We start from the raw sequence: 19,390 nt of genomic DNA on the forward strand, positions 1-19,390 counted from the left end.
TGCTGTTATTCCACCCCACACCATAACGTTGCACAACACAAGCGTCCTGGTACCGCTCCCCAACGCGACGATACACTCTACAACGGCCAAATGAAATCTGGATTCATCAGTGGCCCAGTCCTGTATTCTGAATCGCAGATGTCGTCTGCACCACGGTAGTCTAGCGATACGATGACGTTGAAGCAGTATTGGGCGCATCGCTGGACGTCTTGGTCTGATGTTGTGATCCCGCAGACGATTACGCAGTTCTTGGACTGAATGGTTGAAGTCTAGGAATGCTACGAGCAGTCAAACTTGCTGTCTGGGAACGATTTCTCAGGTGTACAAGTCTAATGTGGTTGTACTGTCGACGCGACGTCACACGAGGTCGCCCATAATGTGGTCGATCCCGAGTGTTACCAGATTGTTGGAAACGTCTCCATAATGACTGGATGGTGTTCCGATGAACTCCAGTGTCTTGCTACGATATTTTGTGACATTCCAGCTTGAAGCATCCCAACAGCACGATTACGTTGGTTTTCGCTGAGTCGTGGCATGACAGAAAGGTAAATATTGTCAAAACTAAAGTGCTTTCCTTAACGAATAGTGTCCAAACAAACCTTTTACACTTCTTACTCCAAACAGTATTTGACAGTAAGACTCGTGCGTATACGAACACTTCAATAAACAACATGTGCTCATTAACCATGAAAAAGTCCATGCATCTGAGTCGGGTACTATCCGATATCGTTCAAAAGCAACACCTTTATCGATTGTTTAGATTTTATGAATATAAACAATAAATATAGAAAAATTATACTAAATTTTACAATGCACAGTTTCTTTTTTCCGCTAGTATATAAAAAGCTGACCTATCAAATCGTTACGTCAATATCATCAGTATATCAAAAGAATTATTTTTTACCATACCTAGTATACAATGTTATTTCATCGTACACGTTTTGACCAAAATTAAGTTTCTTAAGACAAAAGAAGTTTTCTGGAATAACTAACTGTCTGAAGTCACCTTTGCATTTACACAAAAACGTCTTATGAGAAAAAAAGGCAAGCATACACGAGTTGTAGAATTCCTTATAGAATTCATCTCCAAATGGGTTGAAGTTTATAAAAAACAAGCTAAAGAACAACTATGAATACAAATATTATCGTTATATTGACATTATCACGTGAAAATGAACGAATTGTTTCGTATAAAAGCGATGGCTTTTCTAATTATTAGGTCTAGATTACAAGAAAACGAACTTTGAACTACGAAATTTATAGCAGATAATTACTTTGTAATTAGGAATATGTTCCCTCTTGGTACTAACCGGGTTACGTACACTGATAACTCCTATTCTTATCTCCCATGGGCAGACGCTTCAATATTTCGTTTAGTGCTTGTCCACCTAGAAATTACGAAATATAGTATTATCTCAACCTTTGAACAATGGGATTTTCCAGAAAGCCATATTCTACAGGATCTAAACAATAGCAATTTTACACCAATAATGAAACTGTCTGTCAGTGGTGAGTACTTTTTATAAACTTTAGGTGTTTATCTATTTATATTTTAGAGTCACAATATTATGTGTTTATTCTATCGTTTTTATTTGTAGTTTTATTATTAATCTTCTCCCTGCAAAATCCGACTGAAGGTAAGGATCGATTAGAATGGAAACTGATATACATGTACATGTCTTGTAAAGAGTAACTCAGACTTTTCCTAATCATCCAAGTTGTTCGTATGATAATCTTCCACTCATATAGAGACGTCACCAGCTTTATGTTAAGTGGCTAAAATGTCGACCTCCGCATGCCGACCGGGGCCGTGGCAGTAAGAGCTCTTAATCGTATGGAGCGCCAATTACATAAACTCAAATAATTGAAGATATCATCAATTTAATTATTGCACAAAATTCAGTTTGGATGAAAGTATCAGTGTGAGGAATTATTGCTCTCCAAAATTCAATGTCGAGCTCGGTACAAATTTGATGACCTCTTTTATTCAATTGAACATATTTTTAATTATCGGCAACGATGGTTCGCAATAGGGAGGTCTTAGATTCCATTCTCGATCCAAGCAGCTACCGCCAAAGCTAATATGTAGCATAGGTATAGAGACAATGTAACATAGGTATAGAGAAGATGTAACATAGGTAGAGAGACAATGTAATATAGGTATAGAGACAATGTAACATAGGTATAGAGACGCTATAACATAGGTATAGAGACAATGTAATATAGGTATAGAGACAATGTAGGTATAGAGACGATGTAACATAGGTATAGAGACAATATAACATAGGTATAGAGACGATGTAATATAGGTATAGAGACAATGTAACATAGGTATAGAGACAATGTAACATAGGTATAGAGACAATGTAATATAGGTATAGAGACAATGTAGCATAGGTATGGAGACAATATAACATAGGTATAGAGACAATGTAACATAGGTATAGAGACAATATAACATAGGTATAGAGACAATGTAACATAGGTATAGAGACAATGTAGCATAGGTATAGAGACAATGTAGCATAGGTATGGAGACAATATAACATAGGTATAGAGGCAATGTAACATAGGTATGGAGACAGTATAACATAGGTATAGAGACAATGTAACATAGGTATAGAGACGATGTAACATAGGTATAGAGACAATATAACATAGGTATAGAGACAATGTAACATAGGTATAGAGACAATATAACATAGGTATAGAGACAATGTAACATAGGTATAGAGACAATGTAACATAGGTATAGAGACAATGTAGCATAGGTATAGAGACGATGTAACATAGGTATAGAGAAAATGTAACATAGGTATAGAGAAAATGTAACATAGGTATATAGAAAATGTAACATAGGTATAGAGACAATGTAGCATAGGTATGGAGACAATATAACATAGGTATGGAGACAATATAACATAGGTATAGAGACAATGTAGCATAGGTATGGAGACAATGTAACATAGGTATAGAGACAATGTAACATAGGTATAGAGACAATGTAACATAGGTATAGAGACAATGTAACATAGGTATAGAGACAATGTAACATAGGTATAGGGAGGATGTAACATAGGTATAGAGACAATGTAGCATAGGTATGGAGACAATGTAACATAGGTATAGAGACAATGTAACATAGGTATAGAGAGGATGTAACATAGGTATAGAGACGATGTAACATAGGTATAGAGAAAATGTAACATAGGTATAGAGACAATGTAACATAGGTATAGAGACGATGTAACATAGGTATAGAGACAATGTAACATAGGTATAGAGAAAATGTAACATAGGTATAGAGACGATGTAACATAGGTATAGAGACAATGTAACATAGGTATAGAGACAATGTAACATAGGTATAGAGACAATGTAACATAGGTATAGAGACAATGTAGCATAGGTATGGAGACAATGTAACATAGGTATAGAGACAATGTAACATAGGTATAGAGACGATGTAACATAGGTATAGAGACAATGTAACATAGGTATAGAGAAAATGTAACATAGGTATAGAGACAATGTAATATAGGTATGGAGACAATATAACATAGGTATAGAGACAATGTAACATAAGTATAGAGAGGATGTAACATAGGTATAGAGCCATGTAATATAGGTATAGAGACAATGTAACATAGGTATGGAGACAATGTAACATAGGTATAGAGACGCTATAATATAGGTATGGAGACAATGTAACATAGGTATAGAGACAATGTAACATAGGTATAGAGAGGATGTAACATAGGTATAGAGCCATGTAATATAGGTATAGAGACAATGTAACATAGGTATGGAGACAATATAATATAGGTATAGAGACAATGTAACATAGGTATAGAGAGGATGTAACATAGGTATAGAGCCATGTAATATAGGTATAGAGACAATGTAACATAGGTATGGAGACAATATAACATAGGTATAGAGACAATGTAACATAAGTATAGAGAGGATGTAACATAGGTATAGAGCCATGTAATATAGGTATAGAGACAATGTAACATAGGTATGGAGACAATGTAACATAGGTATAGAGACAATGTAGCATAGGTATAGAGACAATGTAACATAGGTATAGAGAGGATGTAACATAGGTATAGAGCCATGTAATATAGGTATAGAGACAATGTAACATAGGTATGGAGACAATATAATATAGGTATAGAGACAATGTAACATAGGTATATAGACAATATAATATAGGTATAGAGACAATGTAACATAGGTATATAGACAATATAATATAGGTATAGAGACAATGTAACATAGGTATATAGACAATATAATATAGGTATAGAGACAATGTAACATAGGTATATAGACAATATAATATAGGTATAGAGACAATGTAACATAGGTATAGAGGCAATGTAACATAGGTATAGAGACAATGTAATATAGGTATGGAGACGATGTAACATAGGTATAGAGACAATGTAATATAGGTATAGAGACAATGTAACATAGGTATAGAGCCATGTAATATAGGTATAGAGACAGGGCTAATAATTGTAGCACCTCACGCATAGGTTATGGTATCTATAGGACGAAAATTGTGTGTCTCTGGTATGTCTAGAGGTCCGTGTTTGCCAAACTCTCTACTTTGTAATGCTTGTGGGAGTTATGAGATTAATCACTGTTCGATATCATCACCTTTCATGATAACAAAACGAACACTATTTTTCAGTGATCTTCTCCTTGAAAAGGATATGATCCTTCGTTCGATAAGTTGTGAATTCCTTTTATTCAAAGAGACTTTGTTCCAAATTTAGATAAAATTGGTCTTATAGTTCCTGAGAAAATGAAAATGTGTTTGCCAGATACTAAAACAGCAAAACAGGCGCCGGACGAAGATTAATCACTTCGGCAATTTATCTACACCGTTTTTTATGAAGAACAAAAGAAATCTCGAACACACTCCGTTTCCATTAATTGTCACGCCCGAGTGATCCTATGTAGAGGTCGTCTCATTGTTTAATGTGTTAGAAGTTATGGGTGACTTTACAGTTAAAATTCAAATTCTGTTATTTTCTCATTGTCCAAGAGGTGATGCAAAAAGCTGAATTCAGACAGTAAAACTTGTACTCGAAGTATCCCATTGTTTCAGGACTTCAGTGTTTACGGTGCTCCGATACCTTTGAGCCCCGTCTGTGTAATCGGATAGAAGTCTGCAACAAAGGGGAGGTAAGAATGAGGATTATGAAAAGTAATTCAAACAGGTATTTTACCTTGAAATATACACTGTCAATGTCAATTATGATGTACAAAGAGAGCATGTCAAAAATCAATTTGCTATAATGATAAAATTAAGAAGTATCAAAGTGATGCATATGTTTCTTCTATTTTTCCTTGGATAATAACTTCTCTCTACAACTCAATATCAAATGACATTCATTTTCAAGATTAATCGAAAAATTAAAAGTCACTGTACGATTTATTGCCAAACTTTGCATTCTGTGTGATGCATTTTATTAAAGGAATGAAGACAAATCTCCATTACTGGCACATCATTGTTGTAATACAATGAATAGAGTTTTACTCAGCTGTTTTTCATTAGTTGTTGATGCATGGTATTACACATGGTCGACACATTTGAAAGTAAGGATAAAACTAAATTTCAAAGTCGTATGCCAAAAAATGCATAGTAACTCTTGCCATTTTGTAGGTGTGTGGAGTACGACTGTACCGCACTGGCAATGGTGACACGGGCTTCTGGACTGGTTGTATGTCATCTCTGGTAAGTAATAATCGATATTCATATTTCCAATGTTTTTACAACTTATATCTTTATCAATGTTAAATGATACCCGTTTCCTCAAGAATATTAGTCATTTCTTAATGAATGTGCGTATGGATCTTCTTGAATATAGTGCCACTATTCTAACGTTTGGGAATATTCCGATAGTAATGAAAGCAAGATGCTAATATTTCAGTTTTGGAAACACATGATGGTTTGAACAGCAGCGCTTCACGTAACTGTGACGCCAGCATACTTTTCACGAAGCGATAACGCGCATTGTGACGGATGTTGACGTAAAGCGTCGCAGTCCATACCCTCGTGTATTTTAACAATTGAAGTTTATTTCTCAATTAAACAAATCTAACCTCGTATGAATCTTGTGGTTATCGATTGAACCAATGCTTCTCTTTGCATGGACTACATTTCCGTTCGAACATTTCAGGACTGTGGGAAAACTATCAACAGAACTGTGATCCACCCGAAGCGTGACGGATCTTCCAGTATTTCGGGCCAGATCCTCTGTACGGAGTGCTGTGTGGGAGGGTTATGTAACAGTCAGGGATGCGGGGCTGTGGGTGAGATTTTAATGACCAGATCTTCTGTACAGCGTGTTGTGTAACAGTCAGGGCTGCGGGGCTGTGGGTGAGATTTTAATGACCAGATCTTCTGTACAGAGTGTTGTGTAACAGTCAGGGATGCGGGGCTGTGGGTGAGATTTTAATGACCAGATCTTCTGTACAACGTGTTGTGTAACAGTCAGGGATGCGGGGCTGTGGGTGAGATTTTAATGACCAGATCTTCTGTACAACGTGTTATGTAACAGTCAGGGATGCGGGGCTGTGGGTGAGATTTTAATGACCAGATCTTCTGTACAACGTGTTATGTAACAGTCAGGGATGCGGGGCTGTGGGTGAGATTTTAATGACCAGATCTTCTGTACAGCGTGTTGTGTAACAGTCAGGGATGCGGGGCTGTGGGTGAGATTTTAATGACCAGATCTTCTGTACAGCGTGTTATGTAACAGTCAGGGATGCTGGGATGCCTGAGTTTCTACACGGCGTTTTGTCGAGATCTATGGGTTGAGTACTAGAATTTGAATAATAAACAAAGGTTATGGTGTTATCAAATATTAATGACGTGTTGTGTAACTATGTACATGTAACATTAAGAGGTTCGGGACCGTAGGTGGGTCTTTAATGACTAGATCCTCTGTACGGAGTGCTGTTTGAGGGGATTATGTAACAGTCAGGGATGCGGGGCTGTGGGTTTTTAATGACTAGATCCTCTGTACGGAGTGCTGTGTGAGGGGATTATGTAACAGTCAGGGATGCGTGGCTGTGGGTTTTAATGACCAGATCCTCTGTACGGAGTGCTGTGTGAGGGGATTATGTAACAGTCACGGATGCGGGGCTGTGGGTTTTTAATGACCAGATCCTGTGTACGGAGTGCTGTGTGAGGGGATTATGTAACAGTCACGGATGCGGGGCTGTGGTTTTTTAATGACTAGATCCTCTGTACGGAGTGCTGTGTGAGGGGATTATGTAACAGTCACGGATGCGGGGCTGTGGGTTTTTAATGACCAGATCCTCTGTACGGAGTGCTGTGTGAGGGGATTATGTAACAGTCAGGGATGCGTGGCTGTGGGTTTTAATGACTAGATCCTCTGTACGGAGTGCTGTGTGAGGGGATTATGTAACAGTCAGGGATGCGGGGCTGTGGGTTTTTAATGACCAGATCCTCTGTACGGAGTGCTGTGTGAGGGGATTATGTAACAGTCACGGATGCGGGGCTGTGGTTTTTTAATGACCAGATCCTCTGTACGGAGTGCTGTGTGAGGGGATTATGTAACAGTCACGGATGCGGGGCTGTGGTTTTTTAATGACCAGATCCTCTGTACGGAGTGCTGTGTGAGGGGATTATGTAACAGTCACGGATGCGGGGCTGTGGGTTTTTAATGACCAGATCCTCTGTACGGAGTGCTGTGTGAGGGGATTATGTAACAGTCAGGGATGCGTGGCTGTGGGTTTTAATGACTAGATCCTCTGTACGGAGTGCTGTGTGAGGGGATTATGTAACAGTCAGGGATGCGGGGCTGTGGGTTTTTAATGACTAGATCCTCTGTACGGAGTGCTGTGTGAGGGGATTATGTAACAGTCAGGGATGCGTGGCTGTGGGTTTTAATGACTAGATCCTCTGTACGGAGTGCTGTGTGAGGGGATTATGTAACAGTCAGGGATGCGGGGCTGTGGGTTTTTAATGACTAGATCCTCTGTACGGAGTGCTGTGTGAGGGGATTATGTAACAGTCAGGGATGCGGGGCTGTGGGTAAGTTTTACAGGGCGTTTTGTCGAGATCTATGGGTTTAGTACTAGAATTTGAAAATTAAACAGAAATTCTGGTGCAGCCAAATATTAATGACGCTCTTCTGGTATTATAGAATGTCTTCATCTCGACTGAGAATCGATCGATCAAGGAACAAAGATAAGGTTTCAAAATAAGGATACTCTGTTGTTTTGGTTACTGTTCCATACCACGTCGTCACGTGACAACTAAATTAGATACATTTCTCCCATCCAAATTCAATACATAGCAGGGATTGTTTTATTGTTTATTTTGAGCTAATCCTGAAAACTGACTTCTGTTAGTCATGTTAAACCTACATGAGCCATAGACTGCTGTACTATTACTTGTTTGATCAAAAGATTTCCATCTTCTGTATTTATCGTTTTCATGTGTCCGAACTTTACTCAGAACCACAACTTCTCCTGTTTAGTACAGGACACAGGTCGGGGGATGTTTTCACCAGAGATTCTTTGATTTCCAGGTTACCCGTCCCCCAGAGGACCGATTTGTTACGATTGTCGGGACATTCATTCACCAGCGGATTGTCACAAAGTTGTACCATGTAGTGCTAACGAGGTAAGTGTTACACATTTGAATAAATGTCTAGCATTGATGAACTTTTAAAAGATGGTATCACAAAACGAATCGTCACTCTAGTAAGAAGTGACCCCCCCCCCCCCCCCACACACACACCCACACACCCATACGCTTATGTCTTAATTTACTTCTTTTGTGTGCTCCATGAATTTTTCAGTTTACAACGTTTTAATAATTTTGTTCAATTCTGTGTACAAAGGTATACATTCTCAACTAAGCATCACAGACTCAGGCAATTAATTCAGATAATACAATTTATGTCCTGTACACAAGTGCATATATTGATATCTTATCCTAAGATTTATTTCAGAAATGTTTATTAGAGGAGAGAACTGTGTTCGGTCAGCGATATTTCACCAGTAGATGTGAACATGGACAGGTAATTCATCAATAATTGACATTTGATTTTTTTCCTGTTTTTAGAAGAATACTAAAGAACAATTTGATTTATAGTTATGAGATTGATCACTGTTCGTTATCTTCACCTTGCATGGTAACAAAGGCATTCCTCAGAGTTCTGTCATTAGAAAATATAGACAATGCATGACAGATGCATTCCTAATAACCATTTGAATGTGCAAAGTACAAACACAAAGTAAGTAATGTCATGGCCGTATCTGGCTTTTTTACATTTCACGGAATACATATGGAAACATTAGAATATTTTATACAGATATTACAATTGCACATACAGGTAGTCTGTCGTCTGTTGTATTTCTGAGCTGAAAGCTTCTTCTCTAGCACCATAAGGATGAATACCAGACTTCCATTTCGCTAGCAAAGGATGACAATACATGGTGTTTCTCTTTCAACAAAAGTTTTTTTTCAGAATGCATATCATCACCCTTGGCTAACGAAGTGGCCAGGCTTAGTACAAATATTTTTGACGAAAGATAAGATTTCGTACGTCTGTTCAATAAACAGACACTGTTTGAAACATTGAATTGAAGTTAGAGTTGTGGAACTGATTGAGTACTTAGATTACTAGCAGTACGTTGTGTCTTTACATTCAACACTCATATTAGAAATTTTGTAATTACAAACAGCCAGTGAATTAAGGACAAAAAACCACAAAGGCTTCACCGTGCATGCTTCGTCGAAAGCTCGTTCCTAGATCACGTACTTTACTTGTTTTTTGTTTTTTTTGTTTTGTTTATTGTTTTATATAAAGTTTATTTTGTAAGGCTTTACAGATGCTACAATTTTGTAGACGTGCGACTCGCTGACAAATTTTCCATCAGCGTTTGGACGACGGAGATCGCTTGGAGACAAGTGTCATCAGTGTTGTCATGGAGACTTATGTAACGACAACTGTAACTTAGGTTTGCCTTCTTTTTATTTCTACTTCATGATTGAATTGTGAATACAGTTAATTAGTGCATGACAATCGTTTACACAGCTGAATATATCCAAAATCTGAATTATTACGGAGCAAGTTAACTTATAAGGATTCAGGAAATTAAAAAAGTCTTAAAGATGCATCCGATTTCCTTTACAGGGATTACTTTTTCTTTATCGTTTTATATAAAGTTTTATTGGTAAGGCAAAAGTTCTCTTATTTTGGTATTGTCTGTGGTTTGGTGGAAAAGTTGCAACTGTTTGTGAAAATAAGTATACATGTATTTTTCTTATATTGATAACTACTAGTGCTTCCAATTTAAATGAGACATATTGTCTATGATAACGACAACACTCTCATCAATTTTATACGTGTGAAAAGGACTATTTTTAAAGTATAGTGCTGTGTATTTGGTACCTATTAGTGTACATAGGTTTGGTAGATGAAATCCCCGTATTTTTTCCATATGCCTTCTAAAATATGGTTTATATGTGGAGTTGATGCAGAAGATTTGAGGGATTTCACTTGAAATTGGCAGGTAAGTTTCGCTGAAGGAATCCAGCATTCCTGCTTGTAAGAATGAAACCTTGCAAGGATTCGAGCACCTCTTTGATTTTCCTTTTAGTCGTGACGGGTACCCCAAGCACTACAGTGACAACATCATCTGTGACAACATCAACTCCCCCGCCCTCCCACAACATTGCTTTCTTCACACAAAATACCAATAGTGTAAGTGGAGATGGAGACTTGACCTTCAATGAAACTGTCATCAACGTGGGCAATGGATACACCAGTGCTTCGGGAATGTTCACGTGTTCCCAGGCAGGTCTATACATGTTTGCATGGAACATCGCTTCCCATGGATATGGGGCCCAAACGAATTTGTTGAAGAATGGATACCCTGTAGGTGTCGCTGCGATCACTGATCCTAGGTCTAGCAGTGTTGACGATTCGAGCACTTCCTTTGCGGTACTTCGTCTGAACACAAACGACAAAGTTAATGTGCATCGTTATGCTAGTGGTAGAACAAGTTCCAGTTTTTTCGCGGGTTGGAGAATTGATAATCATCATAGTGAGTACATTATAATTCATGATGGAATGGTATTGACAATTATTATGGGTATCTTGATGTCGGTAGAGAAATTTTTACAAAGAATTGAGTGCAAAATCTGCAACATACGGCTGTAAATTTTAAATCTTACTGTCATTTCTAAAAGTCAGTAATTTTATGTCGAAATATTTTAGGAACGAAAATTCAAATCTATTTTCACCACCACTGATTCCTATTTTTGAATTTAAACGGGACGCATTATGGTACAGCCATGACAATATGTTCGTCCGTCCTTCCTTCGGTCCACTCGGGGTTCTTTGTTTCTATTTTCATCTCTTTGTCACACAAACTTTGCTGTGTAGCTTTTTTGTGGATCGCTTTAGATGATGTAGCATTTTGGATCCATTTCGACCTTTCTTGCAGGTACTTGTAAAATGCAAAACGAAATCGAAACGAAACGAAACCTACCGAAACAGATTGTATCACTGAACTCTTTTAATCATAGTCATTAAAATGGTATCTCAGGAGGGTAGCCGCAAAATGCGAAACGAAACGAAACCTACTACAACGGAACATATTGCATAAGCGAACTGTTTAATCCTCATAATTAAAAAGTAGCTCAGGTTCATGTGAAAGTTACCACATATAAATGAAATTCGCTTCCCCGTTGATGTGGTCTTTATTGTGTGTGTTTATTTTGCGAAACCTATACGGGTCCAATTTTGAAAGATGTCAATCCGGAAACTTATCTCCATTTTTGTATTATCATGCATACACAGTTTGGTTATACATTCTGTTTCGTTTCGGTAGGGTTTGTTTCGTTTCGATTTTGTTTCGCATTTTACAGGTATCCTTCTCTTGCAGGGGTTTTGCCATTTTTAAAGTGAGGACCTTCTTATATTACAGAGTGTCCGTGTGTACTGGAAATGTAGATGTGGGAAGGAATTTGAATTTTTATTCTTCAAATTACATCACCTTTAAACTTCCTCTTAAAAGCACCCTTCCAATCCAATTCTTTTCAGATTTGATATGAAGAATCTTTTGGTCAACGGTACATCAATTTCAAATTTCAGGACTCCTGCACCCATGGGGACTAAAATTGCCAAAATATGAGAAATGTTTCAAAATCTTCTCTACAACTGCTGATCTGTAAGAAAAAGTAATTGACAGTCATGGAGAGGGGTCTCTACCAACATTGAAAATTTCATGATCCCGGGGTCGGGGTTCTGACCACAGGGCGGGGCCATACTTACTATATAGTGTTTATGTGGAAAACAGTTAAATAAAATCTTTCATAAAATTTCATGATCCCCGAGGTAGGGGTTTTGGTACCAGGGTGAATAGTGATTGAAGATGAGTGTAACAATTTCTTAATGATTACCCTTCCAATTTTTCGATTTTCGTATGAATCGTATGAAGAGCATCTTTGAGACTATTTTCAGGACTCCTGCACCCCTGGAGTCTTGAGGGTTCGACAAAGAATTTCCATGAATTGAGCAATTTTCAAATCTTCGTATCTATACCCATACATATGTAAGAAAAACTAAACGTATAGTGATGTAGAGCATTATGGCTTCTACCAAAATTGTAAATTTTATGATTCCTCGGGTAGAAGTTCAAAGTTGGTGTGTATAGTATTTATGTGTAAAACATTTTAAAAATATCGTTACCAAATTGAAACTAAATTGATATATAGAAGAACCCTTTTCCAAAATTGTAAATTCCCATGGGTAGGGTCTTGGTACCAGGGTTGGACCAAAATGGTCATAGTGATTGTATGTCTTTATCATTTGAAAGACTTCTTTAATTTTGTTGACTAAAACGCAAACCCAGGGTTCTGACTCTTATAATGGATCCAATTTAGTCATATAGTGTCAATATGAAAAATATTGAGTATATGATTTAAAGTCTTTTATCAGTATGGTCTTTTTGGGGAGGGGGCGTTTATGTTCTAAGAACATATTTGTTTCATATTGCTTCTGAATACTAGTATTAGAATTTACCTCAGATATGCAGAGCCTTTAAAAGGTGACCGATAAGGCCTGTGGACCTTTTGTTGAGAAAATTACAGACTGTTGAATGTAGTAAGTTGTGAGGAAATATTACAAAGTGGGTAGATGGTTTATCCATTCACTCATCACAGTTTACAAGTTTAGGCCTTTGTACACAACTTGAAGATGAAAGGTGAAGATAACGAACAGTGATCAATCTCATAACTTCTATAAGCAATACAAAATAGATGGTTGGGCAAACACGGACCCCTAGACACACCAGAGGTGGGATCAGGTGCCTAGGAGGAGTAAGCATCCCCAGTCGACCAGTCACACCCGCCGTGAGCCCTATATCCTGATCAGGTAAATGGAGCTATCCGTAGTCAAAATCAGTGTGCCAAGAACGGCCTAACAATCGGTATAAAACACGTCAAACAGCATTGAAGATGTCGTCTTGCAAGGTTTTGATTCCCAAGAACTGTTATGCCCCCTTCATAGAAAAGGGGCATATTGGTTTGCACCGCGGTCGGTCGGTAGACCTTCCGTTGTCCACTCAATATCTTGAGAATCGTTTACTTGATTGTAACGATATTTCATGTGTAGATCAGTTATGGTTAGAAGAGGACCCCTATTGATGTTAAGGTCAAAAGGTCAAGGGTCAATCCACTCTGAACATAGGCAGGTACTGTCCGCTCAATATCTTAACTGACATCAAACTTATTACACTAGTACATGTACATCCTAGGGAGTAGATGAACCCATTGATTTTTATGTCAAAGGTCAAAGGTCAATCTGGACATAGGATTATATTTTCTGCTCAATATCTTGAGAACCCTTTGCTAGACAGACATCGAACTTGGTACATTTGTACATCCCAAGGAGTAGATGACCCCTATTGACTTTTAGGTCACATGGTCAAAGGCCAAGAGTCGATCCACCCTGGATATAGGAAGATATAGTCCGATATCTTGAATTGGTTTTGCACTACTATCAATTAAATGATGTATGTGTCTTAGCCTTTTCAATTTTGCACTGTGGGGGCAGACATGTATGAGATTGATCACTGTTCGTTATCTTCACCTTGCATTTATTGTTACTATTATGCTTGATCTATTCTATGTAAAACTTATACGGTACCAATTTTGATGCACCAGATGCGCATTTCGACAAATAATGTCTCTTCAGTGATGCTCAACCGAAATGTTTGAAATCCGAAATAACTGTGAAGTTTTAGAGCTAAATATAGCCAAAAACAGTGTGCCAAAAAAGTGGAGCCAAATTCGTCCAAGGATAAGAGCTATGCATGAATATAATTCGCTTTCCATTTACACTTGTTATTATTATACTTGATTTATTTCTATATATAAAATTTGCGCGGCTGCAATACTATCCAGAAACTTTTTAATAATGTGTTGACAAAATGGCATGCATTAGCTGGCTTTGCAATCTGAACTTAAAGTTTGAGGATGTTTTTTAAGTTATTTGACACTTACAGTGTTGTTCATTTTTATCTGCTACATAATGAATATTTTATGATATGATGTGTAGGAGATGCCGACGCTTTTACTGTGGCCCTCAACAGATCGAGCTATACTTCATCCCAGATTCCGTTCAACAGCGTCATATTTGATAACAATGGAAGCTACATCTCGAACAACTACTCATTTATCTCGACCAGTCCCGGTTTATATGTCTTTGGAGTTACCGGTGAACAGACTGGCGGGTATTACGACGACTTACAACTCCAAATTAACGGGGCGCTAAAACTGAAAGTAAGTTCACCACGTCATAAAGGTTAGGGTTTGCAGGAAAAAAATATAAAAATGAAAACGTAATGAACTACATTTTCTGACAAATTTCAAATTAATGTGTAATGACAATGGCAAACTATAACATCGACATAAATTTGTCTGGTGTGTGATGGTTCTATTGCAACAATATATCATCGCAACGATGATTCCATGAAATGCTCAACACAGTGGTATTTGAGGAACTATAGTTAGTAACCACCGAATGGAGTAACTAACAACATCCACGATGTTTACTTCTGACGTGGTAAAATGGTACATTATAGACACAAAGTTTGACCAGAACTCAGCCGTGAGATATAGGATTAATAATTTGCTCTAGCAGAGGAAATGTAAAGGGCATTACAAATCCATTTCATACGAGGCAAATTTGTTAAAATTTGTACTTCTGTCTGTACATAACATTTTTCCATTCGGAATCGTCCAATTAACGATTGTATTGTTGAGATCCTCAAACGCTTATGGTTTATTCATATTTATATAGACTAGTGCTATTCCTTTCGGGGTCGGTAAATGCTTGTGTTTTATTCGTATTTATATTGTGTTATTCCTCTGAGGTCGTCAAACGCTTGTTTTTTATTCGTATTTATATACTTCCTCTTTGGGTTGTCAAACACTTGAGTTTTATTCGTATTTATATAATAGTGTTATTCCTTTCGGGGTCGTCAAACACTTGTGTTTTATTTGTATTCCTCTTGGGTCGTCAAACGCTTGTGTTTTATTCGTATTCCTCTTCGGTCATCAAACACTTGTGGTTTATTCGTACTCCTCATGGGTCATCAAACACTTGTGGTTTATTCGTATTCCTCATGGGTCATCAAACACTTGTGGTTTATTCGTATTCCTCATGGGTCATCAAACACTTGTGGTTTATTCGTATTCCTCATGGGTCATCAAACGCTTGTGTTTTATTCGTTTTTCCTCTTTGGTTTTCAAATGCTTGTGAACTATTTAGTTGTTTATATATCTGTTAATCTAGTGTTGTCTAAATTCTTTTCAGACATTTCCGGATTCAGAAAGTGGGCATTCAGATTCTGGGGCGATTTTAGGCATTTTTAGACTCAATTCTGGAGACACCTTTCAGGTTGGTGGTAGCCATTACGTCGGTTACAAAGGAACAACTACCTTTTCTGGATATAAAATTTTAGGTATGGCAGTTTTTTTCTACTTCCATATTCACTCGTCATTAAGGATGCATTCAAGAAATGGTGTGGGTCGTTGCTGTTCATATCCTGGTGTATTTATTCATGTTTACATTTTATTTCCATTTTCTGTCTGATTTCCCAGCCGTGATCGTAGACGTCCGGGTTGAAATAGGTAACCAGTGCCCCTTCTTTGTCGTAAGAGGCGACTAAATGGGGGCGGTCCTTCGGATAATACCGCAAAAACCGAGGTCCCGTGTCACAGTAGGTGTGGCACGATAAAGATCCCTACCTGCTCAATGGACATAAGCGCCGAGCATAGGCCTAAATCGTCAGCCTTTCACCGGCTATGATGACGTCTCTATATGAGTGAAATATTCTCGGACGGGACGTTAAACAATATTCAATCAACCAACCCAGCCTTTAATAATAGTCGTCCTACATTCATAAAGATTTATTTGCACATTGTTCAGATTCATGTGGAAATAATTATCATTTCAGTTGGTAAAGATATCGAAGGTAAAAGGATTGGAATTATAAATATTTACATTTTTTGTTCATAAGTTGATAAAATTTGAACTAGTATAAAATGCAGGCTATTCTAAGAAATATGTGCATAATTTGTATCCACTATATACATTCATATTATCTATCTAAGCCAACGTAGAATTATATATACTACTCAAAATTTGATAAGGATCACTAGGTTATATGTGTGTAATTTACCACTAACATAACAAAAGACATAAATTTGACTCAGAAACGTGTTTACTCAGGTTATGAATGAAAATTCATGAACGGCATGAACTTTTATCAATACGGAATGCTTGAAATCTGATAACAACACCAAAAGGCATTTCATTACAAAAATTAACAGCAAACCAGAGAAGGAATTACACAGTTTTTGGGGATAGTCCATCATTACACTTAGTCTATGAAGTGTGAATACCGGGTATGGCCTCCCCTTGCATCAATGCCGGCTTGAATACATCGAGCCATGCTGTCAATAAGCACCCGGATGTTTCCAATGGGAAGGTTGTTCCACTTCTACGAGGGCGTTTCCGGGCTCTGCCAAAGTCGTGGGTTGTGCTCTACGGCGTGAAAGGGCAACCTGCAGCGTGTTCCATACATACTCATTCGGGTTGAAGTCCGAAGAGCGCGCTGGCTAGTCCATACGGACAATTGTCTCCTGCTGAAGGTACTGCTCCACCACCCTGGCGCGATGAGGACGGGCGTTATCATCCATCAGGATAAACTCAGGGCCAACAGCACCAAAGTAGGGTCTGACGTAAACATCGAGGATCTCATCCCGGTAACGCACCCCGTCATTGTTCCTCTCTCCAGGACATGAAGATCTGTTCTTCCATCCCTGCTGATTCCATCCCAGACCATGATAGAACCACCACCATAACGGCCATGTTCACTGATGTTGGTATCATGGAAACGTTCACGTTGTCGTCGCCACACTTGGTGCTTCCTGTCTGTAAAGTCCAAACAATACCTGGACTCATCGGTGAACAGAACTTGAACCCAATCGTTCTGTGTCCAAGTGACATGATCTTCAGCCCAGTCCAATCGCTCCCTCCGGTGTCGAACAGTCAGAGGGACTCGAACACATGCCCTTCTCGAGTTGAGACCTGCATTGTGAAGCCGATTCCGTATCGTTTGAGTGGACACATTCACCCCCGAGGCGTTCAGGAGGTCATTACGTAGGCTGGTTGCTGTCCAAAAGGGATGGCGTCGTGCCTGAAGAGCCAAGAAATTGTCTTGACGTTGGGTTGTCGACCTCTGACGACCACCCCCATGTCGGTGTGCTGCTGTACCAAAAGTTTGCTGTCGGTTCCAGGCCCTGTTTACAACGCTCTGGCTGACGTTTAGTGCATTTGCAACGTCTCGTTGTGAATAGCCAGCGTCAAGCATTCCAATACATCTGCCCAGTTGTTCTGTCGTCAGGCGACGCCTTACACGTTGAGGGGGCATTGTGTTGATAAACGTAGTGTAAACACTCAAGTGAGTTTGAAATTTTAGAAATAATCAGACACCGATGCCTGAGTGAAAATCGTGCAATGGTAGCAAAAGCATAAACTGTTATGAGAAACGCATTTCCCATGACATGAGATGCACGTTCAAGTTCTTTGAAGACGTTTTTAATTTCACTTGGACACAATATTGCCAGTTATGCAGTTATTAATTTTTTAAACAGAAAAATATCTATGATCCTTATCAAATTTTGAGTAGTATATATCCGGGAGAGGTTGTCTAAGGTGCTAGAACTTGTAACAAATCCCTTTGTATATTTATACAATAAAATGTGTTCAAATCAAATCACATATATCCGTAAATTAATGCTAATTGATATACTAGGCTTATAATGTCTTATTTTATACTCCTAATGTGATATACTACTAATATGCTGTATCATACTAATGTGATGTGTTATACTACTAATGTGTTATACTACTGATGTGTTATACTACTAATGTGATATACTACTAATGTGTTATACTACTAATGTGTTATACTACTAATGTGATGTGTTATACTAATGTGTTATACTACTGATGTGTTATACTACTAATATGTTATACTAATTTGCTGTATCATACTCTTTCTTTGCTAAATTAAACACTCCTCCTGTGTGTTTATCTGATATATTTTGATCAACTCCAATTATCGTAGTTCGCATGTAAGATTAAAAAGATTTTACTGTTCCTTTATTTTTCAAAAGAATTGGAACATACGAAGAAACTTCATACAGACAAGTCCTGAGTTTCTTTGTATTTTAGATAGTACGCAGCCCGCCTTTACAGTGTATACTAATATGTTATACAGACAAGTCCTCATTTTCTTTGTATTTTAGATAGTACGCAGCCCGCCTTTACAGTGTATACTAATATGTTATACAGACAAGTCCTCATTTTCTTTGTATTTTAGATAGTACGCAGCCCGCCTTTACAGCAACGCTTACGTCTGACACCAGCAGCAGCGTTATAATATTTGATGACGAGCTATTGGACACTCATGGTGACTATGATCGTTTATCGGGAGTTTTCACCTGCAGCGTGCCGGGAACATACATTTTTACGTGGAGTGTTGAAACAAATGGAGCCGAAATGACAACGCAATTGGTCATTCAAATCAAAGGAAGTTCTCGGATCGATGGGCCGAAAATTGTTGGAGAGGAGATAAAACGTGATGAATACGACAGTAGCACCGGTGTGTTTATCTACATACTGAACCCAGGGGATACAGCCAAGGTTCAAATTGCGAACGGAAAAGTGGAGGGAAGACGCTACTCTTCATTTTCTGGCTGGTTGTTGTTTTGATGAATGTTATAGATGTGATAAATATGATTCGATATGTA

At 38.1% G+C, this 19,390-nt stretch overlaps 1 protein-coding gene across 2 annotated transcripts; it reads left to right on the forward strand.

The window, feature by feature from the left end:
* Positions 1 to 1,405: 1,405 nt before the first annotated feature.
* Positions 1,406 to 19,386, forward strand: LOC125648058 (uncharacterized). Of its 2 annotated transcripts, none has more exons than XM_056141186.1 (12): positions 1,406 to 1,509; positions 1,599 to 1,637; positions 5,123 to 5,199; positions 5,681 to 5,752; positions 6,198 to 6,330; positions 8,580 to 8,674; positions 9,006 to 9,074; positions 9,906 to 10,017; positions 10,660 to 11,106; positions 14,625 to 14,848; positions 15,885 to 16,032; positions 18,813 to 18,937. In XM_056141186.1, exons 1-12 carry the CDS (start codon positions 1,491 to 1,493, stop codon positions 18,884 to 18,886), a joined length of 1,509 nt encoding a protein of 502 aa, XP_055997161.1. In that variant the 5' UTR covers positions 1,406 to 1,490; the 3' UTR covers positions 18,887 to 18,937. The 2 variants fall into 2 exon arrangements, with proteins under 2 accessions (XP_055997161.1, XP_055997160.1); XM_056141185.1 differs by lacking the exon at positions 18,813 to 18,937 and adding an exon at positions 18,961 to 19,386 and having other exon boundaries at positions 1,410 to 1,509.
* The last annotated feature ends 4 nt before the right edge of the window (positions 19,387 to 19,390 follow it).

The sequence above is a fragment of the Ostrea edulis genome, chromosome 6, assembly GCF_947568905.1.
Source record: "Ostrea edulis chromosome 6, xbOstEdul1.1, whole genome shotgun sequence".
Classification (NCBI taxonomy): domain Eukaryota; kingdom Metazoa; phylum Mollusca; class Bivalvia; order Ostreida; family Ostreidae; genus Ostrea; species Ostrea edulis.

Excerpts from the sequence above, each read along its gene's own strand:
- LOC125648058 (XM_056141185.1), top strand. Across the intron at positions 6,331-8,579 it reads TCAGGGATGCGGGGCTGTGG|GTTACCCGTCCCCCAGAGGA; the intron begins GTGAGATTTTAA and ends TTTGATTTCCAG. Across the intron at positions 16,033-18,960 it reads TTCTGGATATAAAATTTTAG|ATAGTACGCAGCCCGCCTTT; the intron begins GTATGGCAGTTT and ends TTTGTATTTTAG.